The 22,928-nt window shown below is 41.1% G+C and overlaps 1 protein-coding gene across 1 annotated transcript; it reads right to left on the bottom strand.

The window, feature by feature from the left end:
* Window positions 1-903: 903 nt before the first annotated feature.
* LOC135499843 (uncharacterized) lies at window positions 904-21,286 on the bottom strand. Its single transcript, XM_064790816.1, has 15 exons — window positions 21,184-21,286; window positions 17,697-17,893; window positions 16,862-16,974; window positions 15,587-16,109; window positions 14,924-15,036; window positions 13,914-14,065; window positions 12,812-12,943; window positions 11,101-11,227; window positions 10,674-10,860; window positions 10,221-10,444; window positions 8,868-9,107; window positions 8,332-8,438; window positions 7,975-8,030; window positions 7,317-7,459; window positions 904-1,044 (listed from the first exon to the last, which is right to left on the bottom strand). The coding sequence occupies exons 2-15, from the start codon at window positions 17,852-17,854 to the stop codon at window positions 989-991; spliced, it is 2,331 nt and encodes a 776-aa protein (XP_064646886.1). The 5' UTR covers window positions 17,855-17,893; window positions 21,184-21,286; the 3' UTR covers window positions 904-988.
* Between the last annotated feature and the right edge of the window lie 1,642 nt (window positions 21,287-22,928).

Below are 22,928 nucleotides of genomic sequence, written 5' to 3'. Positions count from 1 at the left end.
GACGGATTCAACGGAATCAACGGAAAGTCTACGGATACAATGCTAAAACTGCATAAAATCGCTTTACAATCAAAGAATGTTATTACTAACAATAAATACAACATTCCCAGGCTATTAGAATGTTATAAATCGCTATAGTTATCGAAAAGTCAATTGATCCCCGGACAGGCTTGTAAAAATATACTTCTAATCATAGCAGTCTCGCGCAGCCAGACCTTTTTCACTTATTAGTCTGGCGCAAGCAAGGCGTTCTTTGTACTAGACGTTTTCCACTACAATGTATCTGGGCCGAAGAAACACTGCGCAAGATTACCTCGAGCTGGGGTTAAGTCAAGGTCACCATCTGGAGCGACATTGAACTATCCACCCAAGTGAGTCAATGTCGCCAAATGGCTTGTTTTTTGTTATTTTTCAGGTAGCGTCTGTAAAAACTATGAAAAGAACGACAATGGGACTTACCTGGGACTGTTCGTTTGCCCTCTTCCTTTTGAACCAAGTGATTACAGCTCCTGCTGTGGTTCAACCAACAAGGAGTACTGCTGTCAACCAGGGTAGGTGCTGTTGTCAATTAAGCCAGGGGTCATAGTTGTGGGTCAACCAAAGACGAACATCTGTGATAACTGGGGGAGGTAGTTGGTCGTGGGATACTGCTGCCAATCAGGGGGTGGGGGGGGGGGGGGAGGCTATTGGTCGATCTATAACATCTACATGTATGTCTATGTCAACCCGAATCGTGGATTCTGTCAACTGAATACTGACCTGTTGTACCCTGTAGCCAAAAATGTGCCAGGCAACCTGATATATCATAGTTTGTTAGCAAAAAGCGCAAGGGTATGTATATATGTATCTTGTTGATTTATTAGCTTAACGATACTTTACAATCGCGTTTCATCCGCCGTCCTTCCAGGGCATGGCAGGTTTCATAACAGTGGGCTAGGGCTATGAATCTGAAACGACTGTAAATGTAAAAGCTAAGGGCAGATTACCTTCAACACCAAAAGTTGGTCCAATCTGAATCTTCGCTTTGCCACCAGGAGACGAAAACTGAAAACATAAAAAAATTAGTGAGGTCAAATTTCGGATCGATCGAGCTTCAAAAATGGCGGTCATTGTACTAATCGGAGGGTCCGAGTTTTAAAACCCGGCCACAGTGACAAAAACTAAGTCTTTTTCACAGGTATCTAATTCCACGACAGGGTTTTGTCGTGGCACTAAGTTGGTCTCGAAATAAGCGATGATGTCAGTAATGTTGAATCCGAAGGAAAAAAATTGCGAACTTGCAAATTTCCTGTTTCATTCAGAACATCCTTCTCCAGGTGTTAGTTGCGATTTTGTATTCAGATTTGAAAATGCATCTTTTCCAGCATGTCAACAGGTGCCATCATAGCTGTCTGTGTGGTACTGATATCCGTCGCTGTGATAATAGGAGTGGCCATCGGCTACTACCAGTGTCGCAAAAAACAGAGAAAGGTGGCGCCAGGTCCGCTGCAACGTGCCAGTAAGTTGTTTTGAATCGTCTGGTGAACCGGGTTCTGTGTCCCCAATTAACATAGGCCTCGATCCGCTACGCTAAACATCGAGCCTATGTGCGGCGGCCTCGAAAAAGGCAAACAAATCCAGCCATACGCAATTTAGCCTACTGCGCATTTCTGCGCAGACGGAAGCCCCAGCTCAGTGATGTTTTTACTATGTAATGCCAGTGCGTGGCGCTATTTTTTTCAAGATAGCTGTTTGGGGCAAGGCCAGACTATCACAGACCGAACTACTTTTCGGAATGACCAAGCGTTCACGTCCTGTGTTATTTTTCCGAAACGGCCAACCGCCGTGCGTTTGGTGATTGTGGTGTTAGGGGTCTCGTGGAAATAACTGATGTGAGAGAGTAGTTTACTTTCTGCCAGAAGAATGAAACGCCATCATTCGAGGGCAATTCCCGTCCTGCTTGTAGTGTGGTGGCCCAGCGCCGGTCGACATTCTGTGCTATGGGTAGTTCCGACTCCTTCTTCGATCTGTCATGCAAGTACATTTTCGAACTCGCCAGTTCACATATTGTGTACATGGAAAGAGTTTTGGCGGCAATTAACTCTTACACAAAGTTGCAAAAAATCCAAAGGCTTGGTTAATTTTTCCTCTAACCTCCTTTATTTGTTTCCTTCCAGCACAACCGCAGAGACCGCCAGCACGACAAAGTGGCCCCGGCCGAGCACTACCAGTCTCCAACATTAGCCAAAACGTCCGGTTCAGGAACCCTCCAGGAAATCAGCAGAATTTCATGGGACCACCACAAGGGTGAGTATCGGAAAGTAGTGGGTTTTCCCTTATTTCAATTATCATGATTAGTATCACTTGGTTTGGCGCGTATAATCAACAGGGCCAGGCTGACCTGCCAGACGAGGTGTACTGTGAAAACTCGTCGAGATTTCATTGCACTCGCTGGGCTTTCAATGAATGAATGAATGAAATTTACATTTTTTCCCGCAAAATTCAAATCTACTGTCAACAAGCTAACGACATAATCATCCATCGCATACCGGAGGGGGCTTGGCTTCATCGCCGGCTAACACAATCACGTTGTGACTGTCACCAAGGGGCCAACTTGCCGCAAACTTACCCAACTGTGGCTATGCTACACGCCAACTGCCACATCCCTGTGTTTAGAGGAAAGTCCTTCTCGATAACACACCAACCATCCTCCCAAAAAAATGATACACCTCACATCTTACTCACCTCACATGTCACTATATGAAATGAAAAAGATTCGGCGTACAGCGAGGTTTATGAGGTTTTATTGATTTCAAACCTACATGTATTTGAATGAATATGAATGAATAGAAATACCTATATAGGGCGCCTTTCCGTGGTCCACCACGCTCAAGGCGCCATGTAGTTGCATTACTACTGAACGGAAACAATTGCAAAATCATGTAGACTGACATGTTTACAGTGTAATAGTGTACATACTTCACCGATGACGATCTCTTGGGTGACACCATCAACTATTAACTATTAACTGTTCAGTGGTACCATGGGGACAAATGTGATGCAATTTTTAAAAAGCCCTGTCATGCCTAAATACTGCCTGCAATGTTAGTTATTTGGTTTGCAAACATCATATTAGGCTTTTTGACTTTGAATGATATCAACTAACATGATTCAGGTCGCTTTTGAAATAGGAACTGCTTTTCTAGATTTTACGGGGTCGGAAAGATATTCTCTCACAGGCAGTAAACACGGCCCCGCATCGTGTCATATTCTTGCATGTCTCACGAAAACGCTTATAAAACAATTAAGAATCATTGGAACTTTCTAAAATTCCCTTATGACATTGACAAGATATAGGACAACACTTCTGCAAAGTTTGAAAATCGCAGCATTGAACTTTTTTTAATCACGAAAATGTATGTACACAAAATGTACACGGACCCTATTGCAGATTTAATTGTGTGCTGAGCCCTAAATGCGCACAGGGAGGTAGGGAGTCGTGAAAAATCTGAAAATCGTCCGTACACTCTGAATGAACGGCCCTTTTAGCAAAATTTACATATTTTTTTAGCATCTCATTTTCGTCCTTTAGGTTCCCTCCCTCGCATATGGTGCCTCCTCCCTACTCCAGTCCAATACCGGCATCCAAGGCTGGTATGCCTTACCCTTACACGCCACCACCAGAATATGGAATACAGCATCAAGTGGCGCCCCATGGTGGTGCAGCCCCCTATCCACTAACAGAAACGGGTAACAACTTTTTAAATTGTACACATTACATAATTCTACACACTAGTACACCATTCTTTTAATCGGAGAAAATAAATGTACATTCGATATACAAATGGACATGTCGATACTGTCGATTTTTCCGACAAATATCTAAATATGTCGTCGTTTTATGAACCACTGGCTGGTTCCACCCAAGCTGGGGTTGCTCTCCTCCTTATCACACGCACACATAAGAAATGCGACTGATTATATTTGTATTTTCATTGGCAATGACCTGAACCAGTCATCGGCTCACTTGGTTAACCATGTAGAAGCAGACGTCGCAAAAGAAAGTCTTTTTTAATGCAGAGTTGGGCCGAAAATGTGTTCACCCCTAATGGCCGTGTATTATAAACAGGCTAAACACTGCCCAATGACAGACATCATAGCATAACTATAGGTCACGAGATTGCCAAGCGGGTGACGCCATGCCAATTGGTCGCGTTTCTGCCGGCCGTAACCAATACCTATAACGAAGTCATATGCGTTTGATTCAAAGACTTCCATTTTCAGGTGGAATGCCAGCTCTGCCACCGAGCTATCACACAGCAGTTCATGACACTTCTCAATACCATAGTGGCGGAAATCCCTAGGATCCAAGGACAGAGGAAGCATCTTAATCAATTTAGCCAGGCTTCGGTTTTTCGAGAGAGTTAAAAAATACAGTTTTTCAGGTCAACTGATCAGCCAAGCGTTACATGCATTCTTGTCACCAGTAGAGACACTCTAAATGTCTGTGCTATTTTAGTGCACGTAGGCCCCTATCATATTTGATCCAACATACATGTATACAATGTACTTTGTAGAATTCCCAGTACATGGACTACTTACTTTTACACCCTGCCGGCTTGTACATTGTTGTAAATTAAAGTGTTGTAAATTAGAATAAATCTGACATATTTAAACAAAACAGAACATTCACCTCTTTCATTACACCGTTGCAACATGAGACATGTATTACAGGCAGAAAAGGTTTTTTATACTGGATTGATATCCTAGCATGGAGTTTGTTTTAAATCTAGAACATGACTGTATAGGTAGTGTATAGCGTATTTATTTGGGAGAAGAACCCATCAGGCACATTGGTCATGATATTGGGACAATTTATAGCTATAGGCAGGGCGAGAGACACGTTGGTTTTTCATATAAAAACCGCCTCCAGCTACTCTCACGGCAGTATCAATTATATATAGGGGCTATATACAATGATATGCAAGTAGGCCCAACTGAAATATACAAATCATAACAAAATAATTATTTACGAGAGATCCCCGGAGTGGATCACATTAAGGTTGTGGCGGATCTTCTCAGGTCCGATCGCGCCCTCGCAGCGTAGGTACGGAACTTATGGCACTATCATAGTTGAATATCACACGCAATATAGAAATATAATTGTAACAATATTGTGAATATAAATTATTTACAAGATGATAAAAGACATTGTGCCTTTATATACAGTAGATCGCATAGCTTATATCGCACTTCTGGCGTGAACTATGGACGGAAGTGTCATTTATGGACGACGGATAAAAGTGCAATAACCGTACCATCATGACCATATGGAAATACCTACGAAGGGATTATAGTGCTGATTGGGCTAATCTTGGCCCACACTAATCGCATCATTCAGGATATTCGAGGTTTCCTAGCTGATTTAAGGGTCACAATAATTTGGAAATTTGCCATGCAATAACTCTGATTTATGCCGACCCTTAATTCTGAATTTTGTCCATTCCCCCAAGCCATTCACCACTTTCCTCAGGCAGAAATCATATAGGACCTCCTGTCAGCTGACAGGTTTTGACCAATCAAATCCCTGTATGTGACCATGGCCGTATGCTGTCTGCGCCGATCAAGAATGACAGCTCTCTTCTGATTGACCAATACCTCCAGGATGTCCAAAATTGGTGCTTTAGGAAAGTTGTAAATGCCGTACCCACTGGGTAGTCCCAACGAATGACGTCGTGATGTTGCCAGTTCAAAATAACACGGCGGTGCTGGAATAAATCGAGGCGTTCCCGAGAATTGGCGAGCAACCGACTTCTGGACAATACAGTTAATACTACGATTTCCCCCCATTTTTATGGGTTAGTCATAGATGAAATTTGTTGGTATATTCAAAAGGATGATTTCATGTTGTAGAGCATAGTGCGAACATATAGTGAGGCCATCTTATGCCTTTGAAACATACTGAAGGAAATAAAACAAATCAGCTGTAACATTCATGGCAATGGTGATTAACCTAATGGCACGTACACCTTGCTTTACATTTCTCTTTCGTCCTCAAAGGACTTCAGAGAGCTGTATGGGGTAGGCCTATGGGGTATCGGTTACTAATTAAGATACTGATCCTAAGATTCAATCGATGGCCATCAATATGCTGCTGAAGCATTTTTTCCCCTCCAAAAGATGAATAAGATGACTGTTTGATGACTGCTCATTGCACAATTATGTATCCAATGAACGGTATAAAAAAAAAGGTTGAAATTATCAACAGAACATGACAGACACATCGACGTCGGTTCCAGATAACCGTTCCAATGGTCGACCACCACTTCTTCCAATTATGTTCCAATGGCAGTGCATGGGTATTGCCATTGGTATTTGCATGGTCGGTTTCGTCATTTCTGGTTGATTTGTGAATGTTAAATTCTTGGTGAATCGTGCAATTTCCTTGAATATGCATGTTAGGAACGTTGCCGATGGTTGGCTCACGTGTGGCCTCGTGATTGGTGTCATCCGGGTTGGCAGTCACAACTGAAGTGAAACAATGTCCTGGTATTACCGATATTTAAAATATTTTCTCACTATTTATTGTTGCAATGATTTATCTGCGAGACATTTTGATAGCTCGGCTACCGATTTGGAAGTGACAGAGACCATTTAAACAAATGAATTCTAAAAGGCGCAGGTCAAGCTCTCAACTGCAGCAGTTCGAGATGTATGTTAGCAAATATCACGTGGAATGCCAATGATCATGACAGTTGCACCAATGGTTGCGACCAAGATGATGACTTCACAGAATATATTTGTTGGTATTCTTTTTCAGCCAACAACGACATTGTCAATTCTCTGTTCCGTGGATGTAACAAATCGGACTGTAGCTGTCAGGGCATCATTCATTGCCTAGTTTTGTAAGGTCTTTTTATTTTGCTACTTACCACAACGGCATATAAAATTTGAACGAAAATCTATAGAAATCATTAACGAAATCCAACAATGTTTTCGATGTGTGACACAAAATCTATAAAAAATATAAATCGAACATCTCTCTGAAAGGACCTTCATGTACTAACTACATGTGGTAGGTTTTCCTCATCAAAATATAGAAAAATCCTATATACATGTAGCAACAAACACAAAAGTAATGATATATATATACTTATATAAGGAGAATGATCTCAAATCTATAACAGGGGCGAAGCTCGCGGGGAGGCAGAGGGCAAAATCCCCTCCTTCAGACGTCACCAAAAATGTGTTTCGATCATATGATTTGGTGGGAAATATTTCAAAATCATGGTGAATTTGCCCTATACCCCATGGAGTCATTTTTGCCTATAAATTACCTTCAGTGATGGTAAGAGAGGACTCAACTAACTGCATTGATCCTCGGACATCGTCCTCAACCCTTCGAAGTTTTTCTTTAACATCTTCAATATCTTCATCCCCGGCGAGTTCAATCACTAACACAGCTTTGATAGAACCTTCTCTGCAAATCAAAGAGAATATGGAATAGTTATGTTAGAAACTGTGAAACGACTTGAGACTAGCTTCTCGCCCCGCATCATCACATTCTTTTTGAGGTAGTATGAAGACATTGTAATATTGTCCTTACCGAACTGTCCTCTGAAGAGAACACATCTAAAACTCTAAAAGTGCCAGGTCAAACCTGACTGATATCAATCCTAATTCTGCTATGAATTGGCCCCAAAATGCCTAATTTCTTAAATCCTAGGTGTTCCAAAATTAGAATCATGATTGGTTGAAATGCCCCCCCCCCCCCCCCCGAAAGACTATAGGCTTACAGATCTCCCCAAGTTAGGCACATTGCTAAATTTACTAAGGGACAAACTTTTTGGGAAATAGATTGTTATCCTACATTGTATTGTTTCTTGAAAAATTGTAATACTAAATAGCAAGCCAATATAAATCAAACACTAAAAACGAAATTTGCATCCAGACAAAATGACCATAACACGAGTGATTTGAATAAATCACACTTACTCAAATTTCAAGAGAGATATTTTCTTAAAGTCATCTCCAAAAGCCTCTCTAAGCAGCTGCAAAAGAATACATGTAAAGCCGTTTAAAAATGTATGGCTGGTTGCCTATCATGATCGGCACCACACATGCCTACACACGTAAAATGTACTCATGCAAACATGTACCTGTCTGAAAGATATGCTGCAGTGTACGTACGTACGTATTAGTATTCAGAATGCATTATGTGCACTAACCACAATATGCATACATCTTGCTGTTGTGCATAAACATGCAAACGGTTCGTTCTATTTTAACATTTTCTGCTTTTTTATGTGTAAAGAAAGTCAGTTATTTGTTAATTTTAAATTAAGGCCACACCTTGTCTAAAATCTGTTGCTTGAGTTGCTTGTAAGCCTCCGATTCTTCATTGTTCAAGTCTTCGTTAAAAGGCTGGTCTAGTGTGAACGTCATTCTATATGGTTTTACTAGGGAACAATTAAAAATATTCAGGTTATAATGGTTGCATTATATATTATTGCTGGAGAAGTCACCATGAGGGTACTAAATGTGCAAATACATTTTGAACTACATTGGTGGTTTAAGTTAAGAATTTTATGGTAAATAAAGGGATATTAAATATAAAGGAATTCGTGGTAGTGAACGCTTGAGCATGAATTCTTGCAAAACTCGATGTCATAAAAACTGATCTGAAATGTCGTCCAGTGACCTCAATTTATCCTTGACAATACACAGCAATTAGTTGTAAAATTTGGCCTTGCCATATTCTATCAAAGCTGATAATCAGAGCTGGGTTTTGCCGGCCAAACCACAAACCATCCGATGTCATGACAGCAGCACCTTGATATGACATCTGACATTTATCACATTTTCATTTTCTCCAGATAGATACTCACCCGGCTGCTCTCGGTCATGTCTGGTTTCCTTGTAATCCTGCACAGGCAACGCACTAGGTAGCTTGGCATGTACCAATTTATCTTGCATGGTTCCCTCGCCAGATTCAGTGACTGGTTTCGCTAGCTCTTCATCTTGGTCAGTATCTTCTTCTTCTTCATCGCGCAAACGTAGCCGAGGAAGTCCGACATGCACCAATTTCTGTTGTTTGGTTCCCTTGTCATGTTCGCCAAATTCTTCCTCTGAAATATTTTTTGTTAAAGTGTGATCGTCATGATATGACGAGGTCCTGACTTTCGTGTCGGTATGTGGGACTAACTGAGAAAGAAAATACCTAGGGTGGCGAGGTGGGAACAGTTCATTATCACTGCCACACTCACTTTCGCTCTATATCACTTTGCCGTTTTTTGGGTTTTCTCATACGCAAAATTCCTTCATTAGGAGTCGGTATACCGTCATGGCGAGGAGCAATTCAATTTTAAAGTCAACATGGTCCGCATATTCGGATAACATGACCCGGCACCTCAAACTGTATAATGTTGACAAATTTACAACTTTTTGTGAGGACAACTTATGCATTGCCCAGGCCCAAATTTCTGTAAAATGTTCTTCTTTGAGCAAATAAACTACTGGTTTTCACCCCGGAAAATCAAAATACTGAACTCCGGGCATTAAGGGCCAAATCAAGGTCCCGAGTCATATCGTGTTCCGAAATTCCGAGTCCCTCGATCGCGCGTCCAGGAAAATAGCGCTTCCTTGCTGCTAAAGACGCGATAAGTTCCGATTCAACTTGTGCCTTCGGATCTGGAGATCTTGGGAAACACCATCGTTGAAGTTTCACATTAAAGGTTCCGTCTGATAAGGTGCAATAAATGAAACACATTTGTTGTTAATGCATGCTCACCAATCTTCGTCACGTCGTCCAAGTAGAGATATGGTGCTTGAAATCAGTCCATAACAGGTCCAGTAGCTCTAGATCCAAATGTACGTGTCAGATTTAGGTATGCTGTGGAAGAGCCATTTCTGTGAGGAAACCATTGAGGGACCCGAAATTCAGAAATACCAGATTACTTGGTACCTGGTCTTGGCTCACAATGCCCGGAGTTTAAGATTTTGATTCTCCCGGGTGGTATTGAACTCAGGTGTACAATAACTTATTTACTTTGAACATGTACGCAGCGATTATCAGAAAATCATAAATAAACGGATCTTGAATCACAGAAAAACAAACTTTGAAAAAGCAGCTCATACAAGTAATGCGCTATTTCCACTTCCTGTGACCATAGAAGGTCAAGGTCGAGATTAGAAAAAATGTTCAAAATTAGTCTTTGTAACCACTACGATAGCAAACTCACTTAAGAAGTCATCAAATAGGAGCTCAGATGCTGTTGGCCGTTCTTTTGGGTTTTGTGTGAAGCACTTCTTGATAAAGTATCTTGCACCTTTGGAAACATCACTTGGTAGTTTATACTCGGGATAGACGCCGCTACAAATTTTGAATAGAATCTTGGTTGGATAATCGATATAGTCCCATGGTGGTTTTGTTGTAAGCATTTGAACCACTGTGCAACCAACGCTCCTGAAATGCAATTCACATGACTCATTTCATGACACACTTTTATAAAGCTATACAACACTCTTTATATTCCCCTAAATTAACAGTTACTCAGTAGATACAACCAGCGATACACGTACAAAGCCTTTCATTTCAATGAACTCTTCTATCATGTGAACCATAATTGGAGTCTTGTTCGTCACTAGTTATCAAAAAAAGTGCCGTCTGCCTCGACCACACTCATGCAACATACCAAATATCTAGCTTTGTTCCATACTCCAGCTGCCTCTCATCGCTCGTCACCACTTCAGGTGCCATGAAAGGAATTGTTCTAACAAATTTTTCTCGGTATGGTACGGAAGTCAGTGGACATATCTCAATAGACATCGCAAAACCGGCCAACTTGGCGGTGTTGAAGCTATTGAATAGGATATTATTTCCTGTAAAAAAAGTTAGGAAATCAGCCACCTGCCGGGGTTCAGACTGCAATTCGAAAATAGGCCATTGTTCTACATCATCAAATTCTATACAAAATATCCCAAACATATTTTGTCACTTTGCAGGACATTCTTCCTAATCACATTATTATTTCCAGCCACACTAATTGAAAACGTAGATAGAAAACGTAGATAGTCTCATCAATAACAAACAAATCCAAACAATTCGAGAAATAGTTTTACCATTTATATTCCTGTGGATAACGCCTTGAGAGTGAATGTACTCAAGACCTTTCAGAATATCCCTGGTGTACTTTCTGGTTTGGTCTTCAGTTAAAGGCCCCTCAGCTAGTCTTTGAGCAATGGATTCCTGAAGCAATAGGTTAACAATCATTCATAACTTATGCTTGATAACAATAACGAATACACAGGCATAAAGGACCACTGGCAAAGGGCAATATTACCCAGCTGTCGGCTGCCCAGTCACCTCCTATTCTTCATAAGAAGTTTCCATCAACAAATTGCACAAAAAAAGAAAAGAATTTAAAATCTGACTAAATCATCTCGGTTTTCCGGTGTTGATTCCGATTTGACCTGAGTTATGCTTGGGGGTCATCTCAGAAGTGCGGGAACTGGGTAAGGCCAGTTCAGCCAATTCTAGCCCGGCATCAATTTCCGCCATACTTCCCTAAATCCCAAAATAGTTGCCTATTTGACGCTGGTGTGTATCAAAATGTACTTTTATGAAGAGATGGTGACTCCTTCCTTGTGGTAAGAGCAATTTTAAGGCCATTGAATGAGTTCGTTTGCGATAATTTTGAGTCGAAGTTTTTGATGATGGCGCACAAGAGAGAAGGGGCTAGAGGTACTGAAAAATGTGGAAAACAAGGCCTTTTCTACGGAGGTCATACACTTTCATATCATGATATTTTGTTCAAAACTGCTTGAAAACCCTTGTCCTAGGTTTGCTATTGGCAACATTGGCCATTATTTCAGAAAACGAGGCGTTAACTGGAAAATCTTCCGAAAGCGCGTTCTACTAGGCGCCAAATCACTAATCGACCAATCAGCGTGGATCGCATAGGAAAGCAGTTATTTAAGAAATCAATGCGTGGTCTCACTGTCGAGTTCAATCAGAATGTTGTTCCTCTGATATCATGAATTCAAGTTGTTTCTGGCGAACATTCTGATGAACTTTGAGCCTCATATGTTCACCGACGTGGATTTGGGGATCCGATTAACCTGCTGAGCCCTAAAAGGTGGTGGACGCGTGAAAAAACGACCCCAAAAATTTCAGACCTCCAAACCCTGAAATTATAATGGTCATGATCTGTCCAAAATTCTATGGATTGATGCCCTGGGTGAGGTCTTTCTGCCCTGCAAATACTAGGTTCGAGTGCAGTTGAACAGTTGATGTCTAAAGGAAAATGGCTTAAAATCTATTAGTCAAGTGGTGTGTAGTCCAACGTCACGCTGATGGCGCTTGATTAACCCGCAACTGCGACGACAAATGGAAATGACGTTGCGTCTTATAGCGGGGTGACGTGAACTCGGATCTCGGCCTAATCCTAACAGCTACCACACCACAAGACTGTCAAAGAATACTAACAACAGGAGCAAGTCCTGCCGTTTGTACAGTCGGAAGTTGAAATAAGCAAGCTTTCCTCCCACCAGCATTGAAATGTTTTGCCGCAGTTATTTTCATGGCAGTTGCTTAAAATCAGCTGCATCAGTCAGACAGAAGCAAAATAAAGCAATGAGCTTGGTAAAATCACCAAAGGAACCAAATAGGATTAATTTACCAATTACCAGATATAAGAAAGTGTCACCTGGTGAATCAATGAATATGGCATCCATCTGTAAACCTGGCTAGCATCGTAGTCGACTGGACCAGCTTTTTTGTTTGGTCTACACGAAATCCGAGATACTGATCTCTTAGAAACTTGGAACTTACCCCTGACATGTACTCAAAAAATATCAAAAGCTTCATTCCATCATCCTGACAGCCAAGAAACTGGACTATATTGGGGTGATTTAGTTTACCAAGCATCTCAACTTCTGTGTAGAATCCTCTTCTCCTATCAATCTGAAATATGTTTTTTAAACGAAAATCATTGTTACTTTAATGTCAGTAAACGGAGAGTAAATCTTGATGAATGTTAGACCTAGTGGGTCAAATATGCATTTATTAGCGAGTGAGGAGCGAGCAGTTACGTCTCTGTTCCAACATCACTTTATAATATATGTATGGTGGACAGACATTTTTTTCTTAAATACTATCGTGAAACATAGGCTTAATTGTCGCAATTTCTAAACAATTCTCAGGACAATAGCTACACCACATACACTTTCTGAGTTATTACAAAAAGCCGGGATGTTGTCGTGCCCACCTGCGGTTGCAGGAATCGTCGATGACAATCTCATAGGTCTCCCCTGGGCACAAACTCGCCCCAGTGCCGAAATTAAACAATTTCAGACACTTGAATTGATCAATTACCGCTCACTTGGATGTCAGCATCCTGAGATTCAGGGTTTTGACAATCCTACGTCATAAACTGTGTTGCCAGTTCAGACTGTAAATCTTATTCAGGCCGAATTAGGTCTACTTTCTCTCATAAAACGTATTATTTCTTGAAAAATAACAAAATATGATCTTTTTAAATAAAATTTGACACTCACTAGTGGGTTTTAAGATGATTGTATTGAGAACTACATACGCAGCGTTGGGCAGCACTTGTGGTGATGCGTTAGCCTCACAGCAATAAGAAAGATTCTTTCCTGATCTGCATCTGCGATACTGCTTTTCAAGATGGTGGAAACGTTCTAGTTCTAGAGGCGTTGTAAGGAACGAAATCAGCGCCTCTAGTGTCAAGATTGCCCTGGGATGGGCGTGGGTCGGAGTCGGGGATACGAAGAGTCCCAATTTGCAGACAAATCTTTACAAAATGCCCTTCAGCTGAACATTCTTGAAATTGTTTTGCCTGTATTTTATGACACCCCTCCCCTTTCAATCCTAGGGATGCCTAAGAAGATCCAGTCCCACAGAGAAAAATTACCTGTTTTTCCTTCACTGCTACTCGTTCGAACGTATCATCATTTCCTGCTTTCAAAACAAACAAGTGGACGCTGCCAAAGCTTCCATGCCCAAGACACCTACTCTTGGCATACTTGCCGATGTCGATTAAAGGTTGGGCTAAACAGCCGTGATCTAAAATAGAAAAATTGAATGGGAAATTAAATGGTACTGTATATTCATTATTCCACTCAAGAGGACCATCACTTTTAGTGTCGTCAATAAATTCTGACAAATGTCGTCTTAACGAAACAGGAGTGTGTAAAACAGTTGTGAACAAGCCTATTGGCCTCAGGTTCACAATTGGATTGGTTAGACCACAGGCCACTGAAACTTAGGTACTGTTTTATAGCTTGATATACTTTTGGCACATCGCCATTGCCAATTGCCATTCGCCAGGTATTGAACTAACCTAACCCATGGAAAAGCTCGAGGTCGCATGACATACAAAAATGTGGACGAACCAGAAAATCTTACGGACCAAAATGCTACCGCAGTCGTTTCAATATTCAGCTTTCAGCCCTTCGATTCAAATTTAACCGCCCTGAAAACTTAGAAGGCGGTCCGCACTTACGAAAATCAATGACGCAATATTCTATAAGAACACGTCGAAATTATCTTCAAAAATAAGAAATAAATATTGCAATAAACACATAAAACGTGCATACATGAATTTTGGCGAAAAACATCAGGTTTGTCAATCACGTTCTATTTTACAATTCAGCATTCTCAAAGAGAAATGTTCTAATTCATGAAGTGAATATACTCTAAACAATGTGGACATATTTCGTCATTCCCGCACAACTGTTCAAGAGTCAACGTCCAACGACAATCCCACTCCACAAATAGTAATATCAATTCATTTCAAATACCTTAAAAACCTTTTATTTGATTTTAAAAGCAGTAATCGAGTAAACGGACATCACCCAAAATAATCCACGAAATAAACGGACAAGTGACCACGAAAACACATTTCTTATTTCAAATACTTACTCATTGGAATTATTTCTTCAAACGCCTCAATGTCATCAACTAAGTCGGGCCTACGAATTGCTCTTAACATCGTTTTCAGATGGTCATAATTTTCAGGCCTAATTCCTGTGAGCCTGGAAAAAGAACATATAATCGTCGTATTTATGATAACAGTCAGGCATCTTTTTAGAGACATTTAACGAAAAAAATTGTTTTGATGAAATTAACAAAGTTGGTCAAATCACCTCTTATTGACAGTTGCGGCCAATTGAATTTTAGTTGTAGTTATCATAAAAGCGAAAAAGGCTAATGTTTACAAATTGTTGAAAACCTGTTTTTTTAAAGAGACATATACCAACATGAACACAATGATGCCGAATTTGACAACCAAAAGAAGAAAACCCTGATATCATCTGAAGCCTTCTATTTTCTCAATGAAATCACAACACACGTGAAAAATGACTTCCACCTCATTTGGGGAGAACAAGTCAATTAAAATTTGAAATCGTCGACCGCTATCCCTTACTACAAATGTTACGATGGTATTGTGAACTTTAGTCAAAGGGCTTTGTAGCAACTGCAAACGATTCTGTAAGATACTGCCTTATCTTATTACCCGCTGACATCATTTATTCATAAAACTGGAATTATGCAAATCGTCTTCACACTCAAAGGGTTACCTACCGTTCATATAGCTGCCAGACTTCCTCAAGCGTGAATTGTTGAAGAAAATCCGGGAAGAGAGCAATGCTTTCTAAAATTACAGCCTTTAAGTTATGTAAATCAGAAGGACTGATTTTTTCTTCCAGGTGCCGGAGAACGACGGCCATGGCCATGGGCCGGACTGTTAATGACTTTTTTGAATAAACGGGAACAGACTTGAACCGCGAGGCATTATCGACGGTTGACCTGCGACTGCAAGATTTTCTGGACGTATCTGCATCATCTTGGTAGTTTATTGCATCACCCATGCTTGACCTGAGACTAGATGACTTTGTAGACATATCTGCCCCATCTTTGTAATTTAAGGCTTCGACCATGGTTGACTTGTTGGGACTCATAGATAACTCATTTGTAGGCGTGTTTGCAGCATCTTGGTATTTTAAAGGGTTGTCAATGGTTGACCTCGTACTGGATGACTTTCTAGAAGTATCTGCATCTTGGTCATATAAGGCGTCTGCCATTGACACGGGACGAGACTGTGAGTCTGAAAGTATTCGTATTACACACTAACGTTTATTGACCATAAAGAAGAAAGCACCACTATTTCCAAAATCTTAGAGGAAGACTTTTGACTCTCTGTTCATAAAACAATGTTCACATACATGTGCCAGCTTCTGACACGCGTTTGTTTGGAGGAAGACATTTCAGATTCATACTTAGGAAAAATTAGTAGCTGCCTCAAAGAACAAGAATGAAATGGCCAGTAGCCATTGTGCTCAACGTTATGTAGATTAATTTCAAAAATTTTCTTGCAGAATGTGAGACTTGTTTATTTTGGTAACATGAGCTAAGAAACGTTTCACTGTTTTTGAAATAGGATACGACGAAGGAAGACGACCGGCGAAGACGGACGACGAACACTGCGCTATTGTTTAGACTCACCATACTGGTGAGCTAAAAAGGGTACAGCTGAAAGTTCAGAGATTTAAAGGACCGCATTATTGCTACCAACGCAGAAATATCTGAAGATGAAATCTGCAACAACTTCTACTGATAAAAAGAAAAAGTGTAAAGCAGCACTCACCAATATGCACAGTTACCAACATTTGTGATTAAGTGTAAAGTAGCACTCACCAATATGCACAGTTACCAACATTTGTGATTAGGTGTAAAGTAGCACTCACCAATATGCACTGTATATAAATTTGTGATATTAAGGGGAATGGAGCACGTAACAGTTGCCTGTTCAATACTTCCATGATTCATTTAGAATAGATTTCAAAAGCAAATACTTACACATTTTGAGTTCTCTTTCACGTTCTTCATTGTCCAAGACTAAGTCACGCCTACCAATTGCTTTGAACATACCGTTCAGGAAGTCATAATTTCCCGGCCAAATTATTTGGCGCCTGGAAAAATTAAACATGCCGATATTATGGTCGTGTTCGATAACATTTCTTAATTTTCAGACATTATTTTAGAGCCATGCAATTTTTTTTTTTGGGGGGGGGGGGGGGAAACAGACACAGAGGTTATTCAAATCCCATTGATATTGGCGGCCAAATCAATATTAATTTGCGGTAATTATTACAGCGATAAAGGCAAATGCTTACAAACAATATTGAAAACGATTTATTTGAAAATATTTACATGCATGCATGAACCGAATATTGCCGAATTTTACATGTTTGACAACCACAAGAAGCATGAGATCCTCTGAAGCCTTCCAACAAAACCAATAGCAAAAGCCGGAGCGTGAAGCGCTTTCCACCAATGAGGTCATATTATGGCATATTGAACCTGAAGTGGGCTAGAAGTTCTATATGAATAACATTTTGCCCTTTCAAAAATAGCAAATTGACGATTGTTTTCCAAATCACCGTCATACCAGTCCGTTAGCTCATGAAATTACAACACACATGAACAAAAGATTTCTACCTCTTTTGTTGCAAACAATACTAATTTCAAATGAAATCGTCGATCAACATCATATCAATAACAATATTTTTTTTAAATACCTTGCGGCAAATTTTGCGACCATATTGTGACCATTGTATCAAAGGGATTTACTGCAAAATTTGGTTACGCATCAATAATTTCAAATATCTTGCGAGTCATTGTAAAAACTTACATTTCTAATAGGTGCCAGACCTCTTCAAATGTTGATGATTTCTCAAGAGTATCCCGGTAAGACGGATGGACAGTCTTCGTATTTCTAATACAATCCTTTAATTTATCTACATCCTCAGGACCTATTTTTCCCTTCAGCTGCGAGAGGAGTTTGTCCATGGTTGACCTGAGCCTGGATGACTTCGTAGGAGTAAATATCTGAAAATATAGCCACACCAGTGTCTCTAGCAACAATTAAAGTGGACCACTATTTCTCGCTTTATGCATTCTGTCATGTGAATAGAAACTCGATGCTATTCACCGTTTGGATTACCCCAGGTCCTGTCTTCCGTATTTGAACGGGGTCCTGTCTTCCGTATTTGTAGGAGTGACCTGGGAGTTCCAGGAATTGTGAACAAGCTCAATAGAAATTTCGCGAGTACTGCTATTACACCAAATTGCAAGTCACTAGGACGGAAAGGATAAGACCACATTGATGCTTTCTCGGAGGAAATACAGAATCTTTAGATGCAATCTGCAATTATCTCAGGATAAAAACAACCAGGCTGAAATAGGCACGGATGAGCTGTCCTGCATCCTGACTCTCGTGCGTTTGCCTCACCACTATCAGGTGAGTTACTTCAACCTCGTTTACCCAGGGGTCATTGCGCGCTCCTATGGTCACCTGCACCACCCCTGGTATTATGTTGAGCTAAAACATAATTATTTGATTGGTCAACGAATAACGTTTGACATGCAAATAAGTGTAAATAATGTTTTGACACTTGGCATATTCATGACACATTAGTTGTGGTTCCACCACAGGGTTTAGATCCGTTTCTATCGCATCCGCATCAGGTCCGAACTTCGCTTAGTCCGGACTAACGAAGGTGGTGCAGTTCGACTACAGGATTGTTAAGTTAACAAGTACGGCTACAGGCGGCGCCACTCTATGCGCGTTAGGCTAAACTCTTCAAAGCTGTTTTATTTTGGTGTTTACTTGGTCCTTGGTCTTTGGATGACCAACTTCAGTCAATTATTTTGCTATTTTAGCGTACACTTTCGTGTCTTTACAGGTCCCATTTAGTTGGGCCTGAATGTCCTCACGCTCCCAAATGGTTAGAATCGCGAGGGTTTCCACCTCTGTCCATGAACAGCGAGCCATAGTTACGATAAAGCACTAGAATTTACTTAAATCAAGAATTGAATTATGAAATGAGAACGAATCAGAGTTGACCTGTTGACAGAAATACCTCGTGTTTGTTTTGACAGAACCAACACTACGTTCACATTGACACGCCACCTGTAGCCGTACTTAGTAACTTGATCATAATCCGGACTAATGCGGTTCCATTACAGGTAATTTCTGCTTTAGATCCGGTGTAATGTTTTTGAGTGTTTCTGTTTTTGAGTGTTTCCCCTCATTGTTTGGGAACGCTCAAAAATAGATTGACAAGTTTTTCTGTGTATCCCCCCTATTGAAAAGTCGTGGTCTCTCTAGCTGCCTATTGTTTGGAAACACTGACACATGGGAAACAACCACAGATGTTACACCGGGTCTATTCTAAGTTCGGCTTAAATCCGCTTGTCCTATCCGCACTTAATAAGACCGCTCTCAGTTGTCAGAGTGGCTCTCGGATCATGGCGAACAATTTCTACCAAATCTCCGAGAAGTAATTCTGGGAGATCCTCGTTCATCGGAACTGGTCCAGCATATCAATTTAATTGCAAAACAATTCTTGTATCACTGTAAACTCAGACAATCGCAACCATTCTTCAGAAACTTATTATCAATGATACGGTTCACGTCGAGAGTAGAAAAGATCTATCTCAGACACGATAAGTTCATGATGAAATGGGGCCTTCTCATAGATGCCCTGGAAAATATAGCATAACATACACTGTACATTTCGTCGAGTAATTGCACGCTGACCCACTTTTGCCTTGTTATCTGTAGCTGCTTCTTTATCTGTATACATCCAGAGATAATTGGTCTATTTTACAATCATTTGATCGGCTACAAACGGTTTTTGGCTGTTGAAACAGTGCTGACACGTAGTGCCCGAATAGACGGGTCATAGGTCAAACTTACTACGTCACCCCCAGATTCTGGCAGTGACGAGCGGTAGGCCTATGACGTACACGAGTATCCAGGGTCTAGAGGTGCAGCCATTTTTAATGCTAATCAAGTAGACCCCTGATATAGAGGTTGGAGTGACTTTAGCGATCTCAAAACATTGCGGATTGAGATGGTTGTCCTGATACTTGCAGGTTTTTTTATTCAGCAGTACATGCGGGATATGTACTGGATTGCTTGTATTTAGGCTGACAGTGACAAGGCAAACATGAGCCGAGCTGCTCTCTGGCTATAGACCTGCGTATCCTACAGCCTTTTTCAACGGGTCGCAATCCTTTGTTTTAAGCATAGGCTGTGCTACACAAACCAGAGAACTGAAACTAGCATAGCTATCGCACTTCCACGACTGTAACATACTGGGCGGGAACCGCCCCAAGTCGTCACTTTTGGAGGGGGAATTATCCACGTTCTCCCAGAGGTCAGATGTTCGACCGACTGTCTCCAGAGATCCTTCCCTAAATATAAATTAGTAACAAGATCGTCAGAACACGAAAGATGGTAACACGATTTTTGGACTTACCCTTGTTCTTTATTTTGGATTTAATACAAAGGACTCGGGACGTCTTCTTAAATGATCCTGGGTGTATCTCTTACTCCCTCTTTTTCTCTGTCTCTCTTTCTCTCTCTCGCTCTCTCTCTCAGATGGACGCCCTGCGGTCTGGTTTATATGTAGGCCCTATGAGGGCCAGCCAATGATTGCCTGTCACATAATGTTTTCAGTTTTGGGGGACTCGTGGCAGGACGCCCGGATTCCACGAACAGCCCACCAGGTTAACAATAGTTACTATGGTGAGCTATAAGGGAACCAGTACACGACCCAGGCCTACAGGCTGGCCAAAACATGTATTGTCATACTGAAATGTAGGGCCAGGGTTGGCCCTAGTAATGTGAACACATATACTCTGTTTCCTCACGTATATCGTCTTCCTATACCGCTAATATAAAATAACAGTGTCCATACATTGGGTGGGGTACGCAATAGGGTTCACCACATGCGGGGCGGTTTTTCTTTGCCCACGTGATGAATGGTCATTGTCCATTTGCTCCGCCTCGGTCACGCCATGAATAAAGCCCAAACACGATTGTCCGGTCATACAACGCATTCGATTCATTAATCCCATCGACCAATGGTAGTGGACTGCAAGTAGTGTGTGTCTCTGGTCATTGGTCTGCGCCACCATCTGAGCCAATCAGTCCAATCCACTAGGCCTCTTAGACATGCGAGGTATTCATCCCTTCGGGCCTCTTAGATATGGCGCCCAAAGACGGTATACGAGAGGAAACAGAGTATATGGCTAGGATCAGGTCTCTCTAACCACAGTTGATGGCTGAATCTACCGCCAAGTAAAACAAGTAGACGAGGTCTACCTACCGCAACTCTCAGGATACCACCAGGGAAATGTGGTGGGTGATATTTGGACTTGCCCAGGCCACAAAAAGGTCGATGCGGAGAAACATCCAAACGGACTGGAATACCGGAACTGTGAAAATATCAGCGGAATTCCCACTTTTCTATTTATAGTGACTGACGTATTTGCGATAATCTGGGTCGGCGCAAGGAGGATACCGCGGTGACGTCACATCACGTGATCCCGACCCATATTACTGATCGCTATGGCCAATCAGATTCAGTCTACTGACAGCAGCAGCACTGAACACATCTCGACGTCTCACTGTCTGGTGCGCTCCTGTACACAAAAACACCAATAGACATGAAATATTGCAATACCTAGTATGGATTCTTCCTGTGTAAAATAAAATTTACAGAGCAGATTAACTTCCACGAATAAAAAAGACGTTTGGCGCGGCCAAAGTGCGGAAATAATGTCTCCGCTAAAATACACTACGAAATACACTAGGCAATGCACTACGCAATATACAGTAGAGATGCTGTTGAGTTTGTTATTGTTTTGACTTAGAAGCCCGCCCATATCATAATATATTCATGTATTCATGAAGTATGAACTCATTTCTGTCCCATACAACTCTAAGAACAGTCAATTTCTCCTTAAATCATCACCGAAACCGCGATATCCGCAGGAAGATTTCGTTCTAGTGTCCGAAAATGCATGATCTTACAGGGGCGCTAACTCGACAAATAGAGGGGATCTATGGGGATCTATGCGAGTTTTAGGTTCTACAGGTCTCGAACTTGTAAAATCTGTAAACGTGCCTCCAAATCCCATTATGATGATGAAGAGATTGCCCCATATCTGGGAGACTGTTTTAAACCATCGCTAATTTTGGAAGATCGGTGCCCGGCTATTTGGTTTAAAAAACCCTATTTTTCCCCATCAAAACAGCACTTTTCATTATTCAAATGATAGGTTATTGTCTGAAGACTTATTTCATAGCAGAAAAGTACTAATAACTCTGATTTGATGCGAAAAATCTAACTTTTTTGATGACTTGATTTTCCCTTGGCCGTGGATCGGAGACAAGACCACTAATGAATATTCATAGGTTGGAGGGTCGAGGCCTATCAATTAGACGAGTGCATGTTTTTTACTCTCAAGTACATATTTGGAGAGGTATTGAAAAAATATTTGCTGTGGCAAGTCTACAGATATAAAGAAATTATTTGATGAAAAAATTAATTTCGAATTTTGCTAATTGGGTAATAGGGGGCGTGTTTTGAGTTTTTTCTGCCAGTTGGCTGAAAACAGTGGAAATATCAAAGTCTGTTTAATTTGTCGATTATAAAAAAATTTCCGTGGTCAATCACCAATTTCCATCGCACCAGTTACTCGCAAGACTAACCCGTATATCATATCCGAATTTCAGTTTCACTACTTGACGCATTCTTTGATGCGTCGCGGTCAAACATTGACAATTTAACTGCTAAAAGGCTTAAAAAATCAATTGTGGTCTTGTCTCCATATCGAGTTTGTTTACAATATGCAGCGCCATCTTGGAAAAGCCGTGACGTCACCGCGGTATCCTCCTTGGGGTCGGCGATTGTGTTCGATTAGCAGATGATGAAGTATTGTCCGACCGTTTTTGGTGCTGCCACGGCCGGAGCAGCTAAAAATAAAACGTAAAATGTCAGGGGTGGGTATCAATCGGTTATCACGCTATACAAGAAATCAGGAACGCCGTTTTGTGATTCCGGCATTG

This window comes from Lineus longissimus, chromosome 15 (genome assembly GCF_910592395.1).
Source record: "Lineus longissimus chromosome 15, tnLinLong1.2, whole genome shotgun sequence".
Classification (NCBI taxonomy): domain Eukaryota; kingdom Metazoa; phylum Nemertea; class Pilidiophora; order Heteronemertea; family Lineidae; genus Lineus; species Lineus longissimus.
The sequence above is the reverse complement of the archived record's forward strand: the minus strand, read 5'-3'. Positions and strand labels throughout refer to the sequence as shown.

Bases quoted from the DNA above. Each gene is read 5' to 3' on its own strand.
- LOC135499843 (XM_064790816.1), bottom strand. From the start codon at position 17,854: ATGGACAAACTCCTCTCGCAGCTGAAGGGAAAAATAGGTCCTGAGGAT. The intron at 15,037-15,586 runs GTAGGTAACCCT...TTCTTTTTCCAG, and splicing joins GTCTGGCAGCTATATGAACG to GCTCACAGGAATTAGGCCTG. The intron at 1,045-7,316 runs GTAATTTATAGG...TTATGTTTTCAG, and splicing joins CTCTCTTACCATCACTGAAG to TTTTCGTCTCCTGGTGGCAA.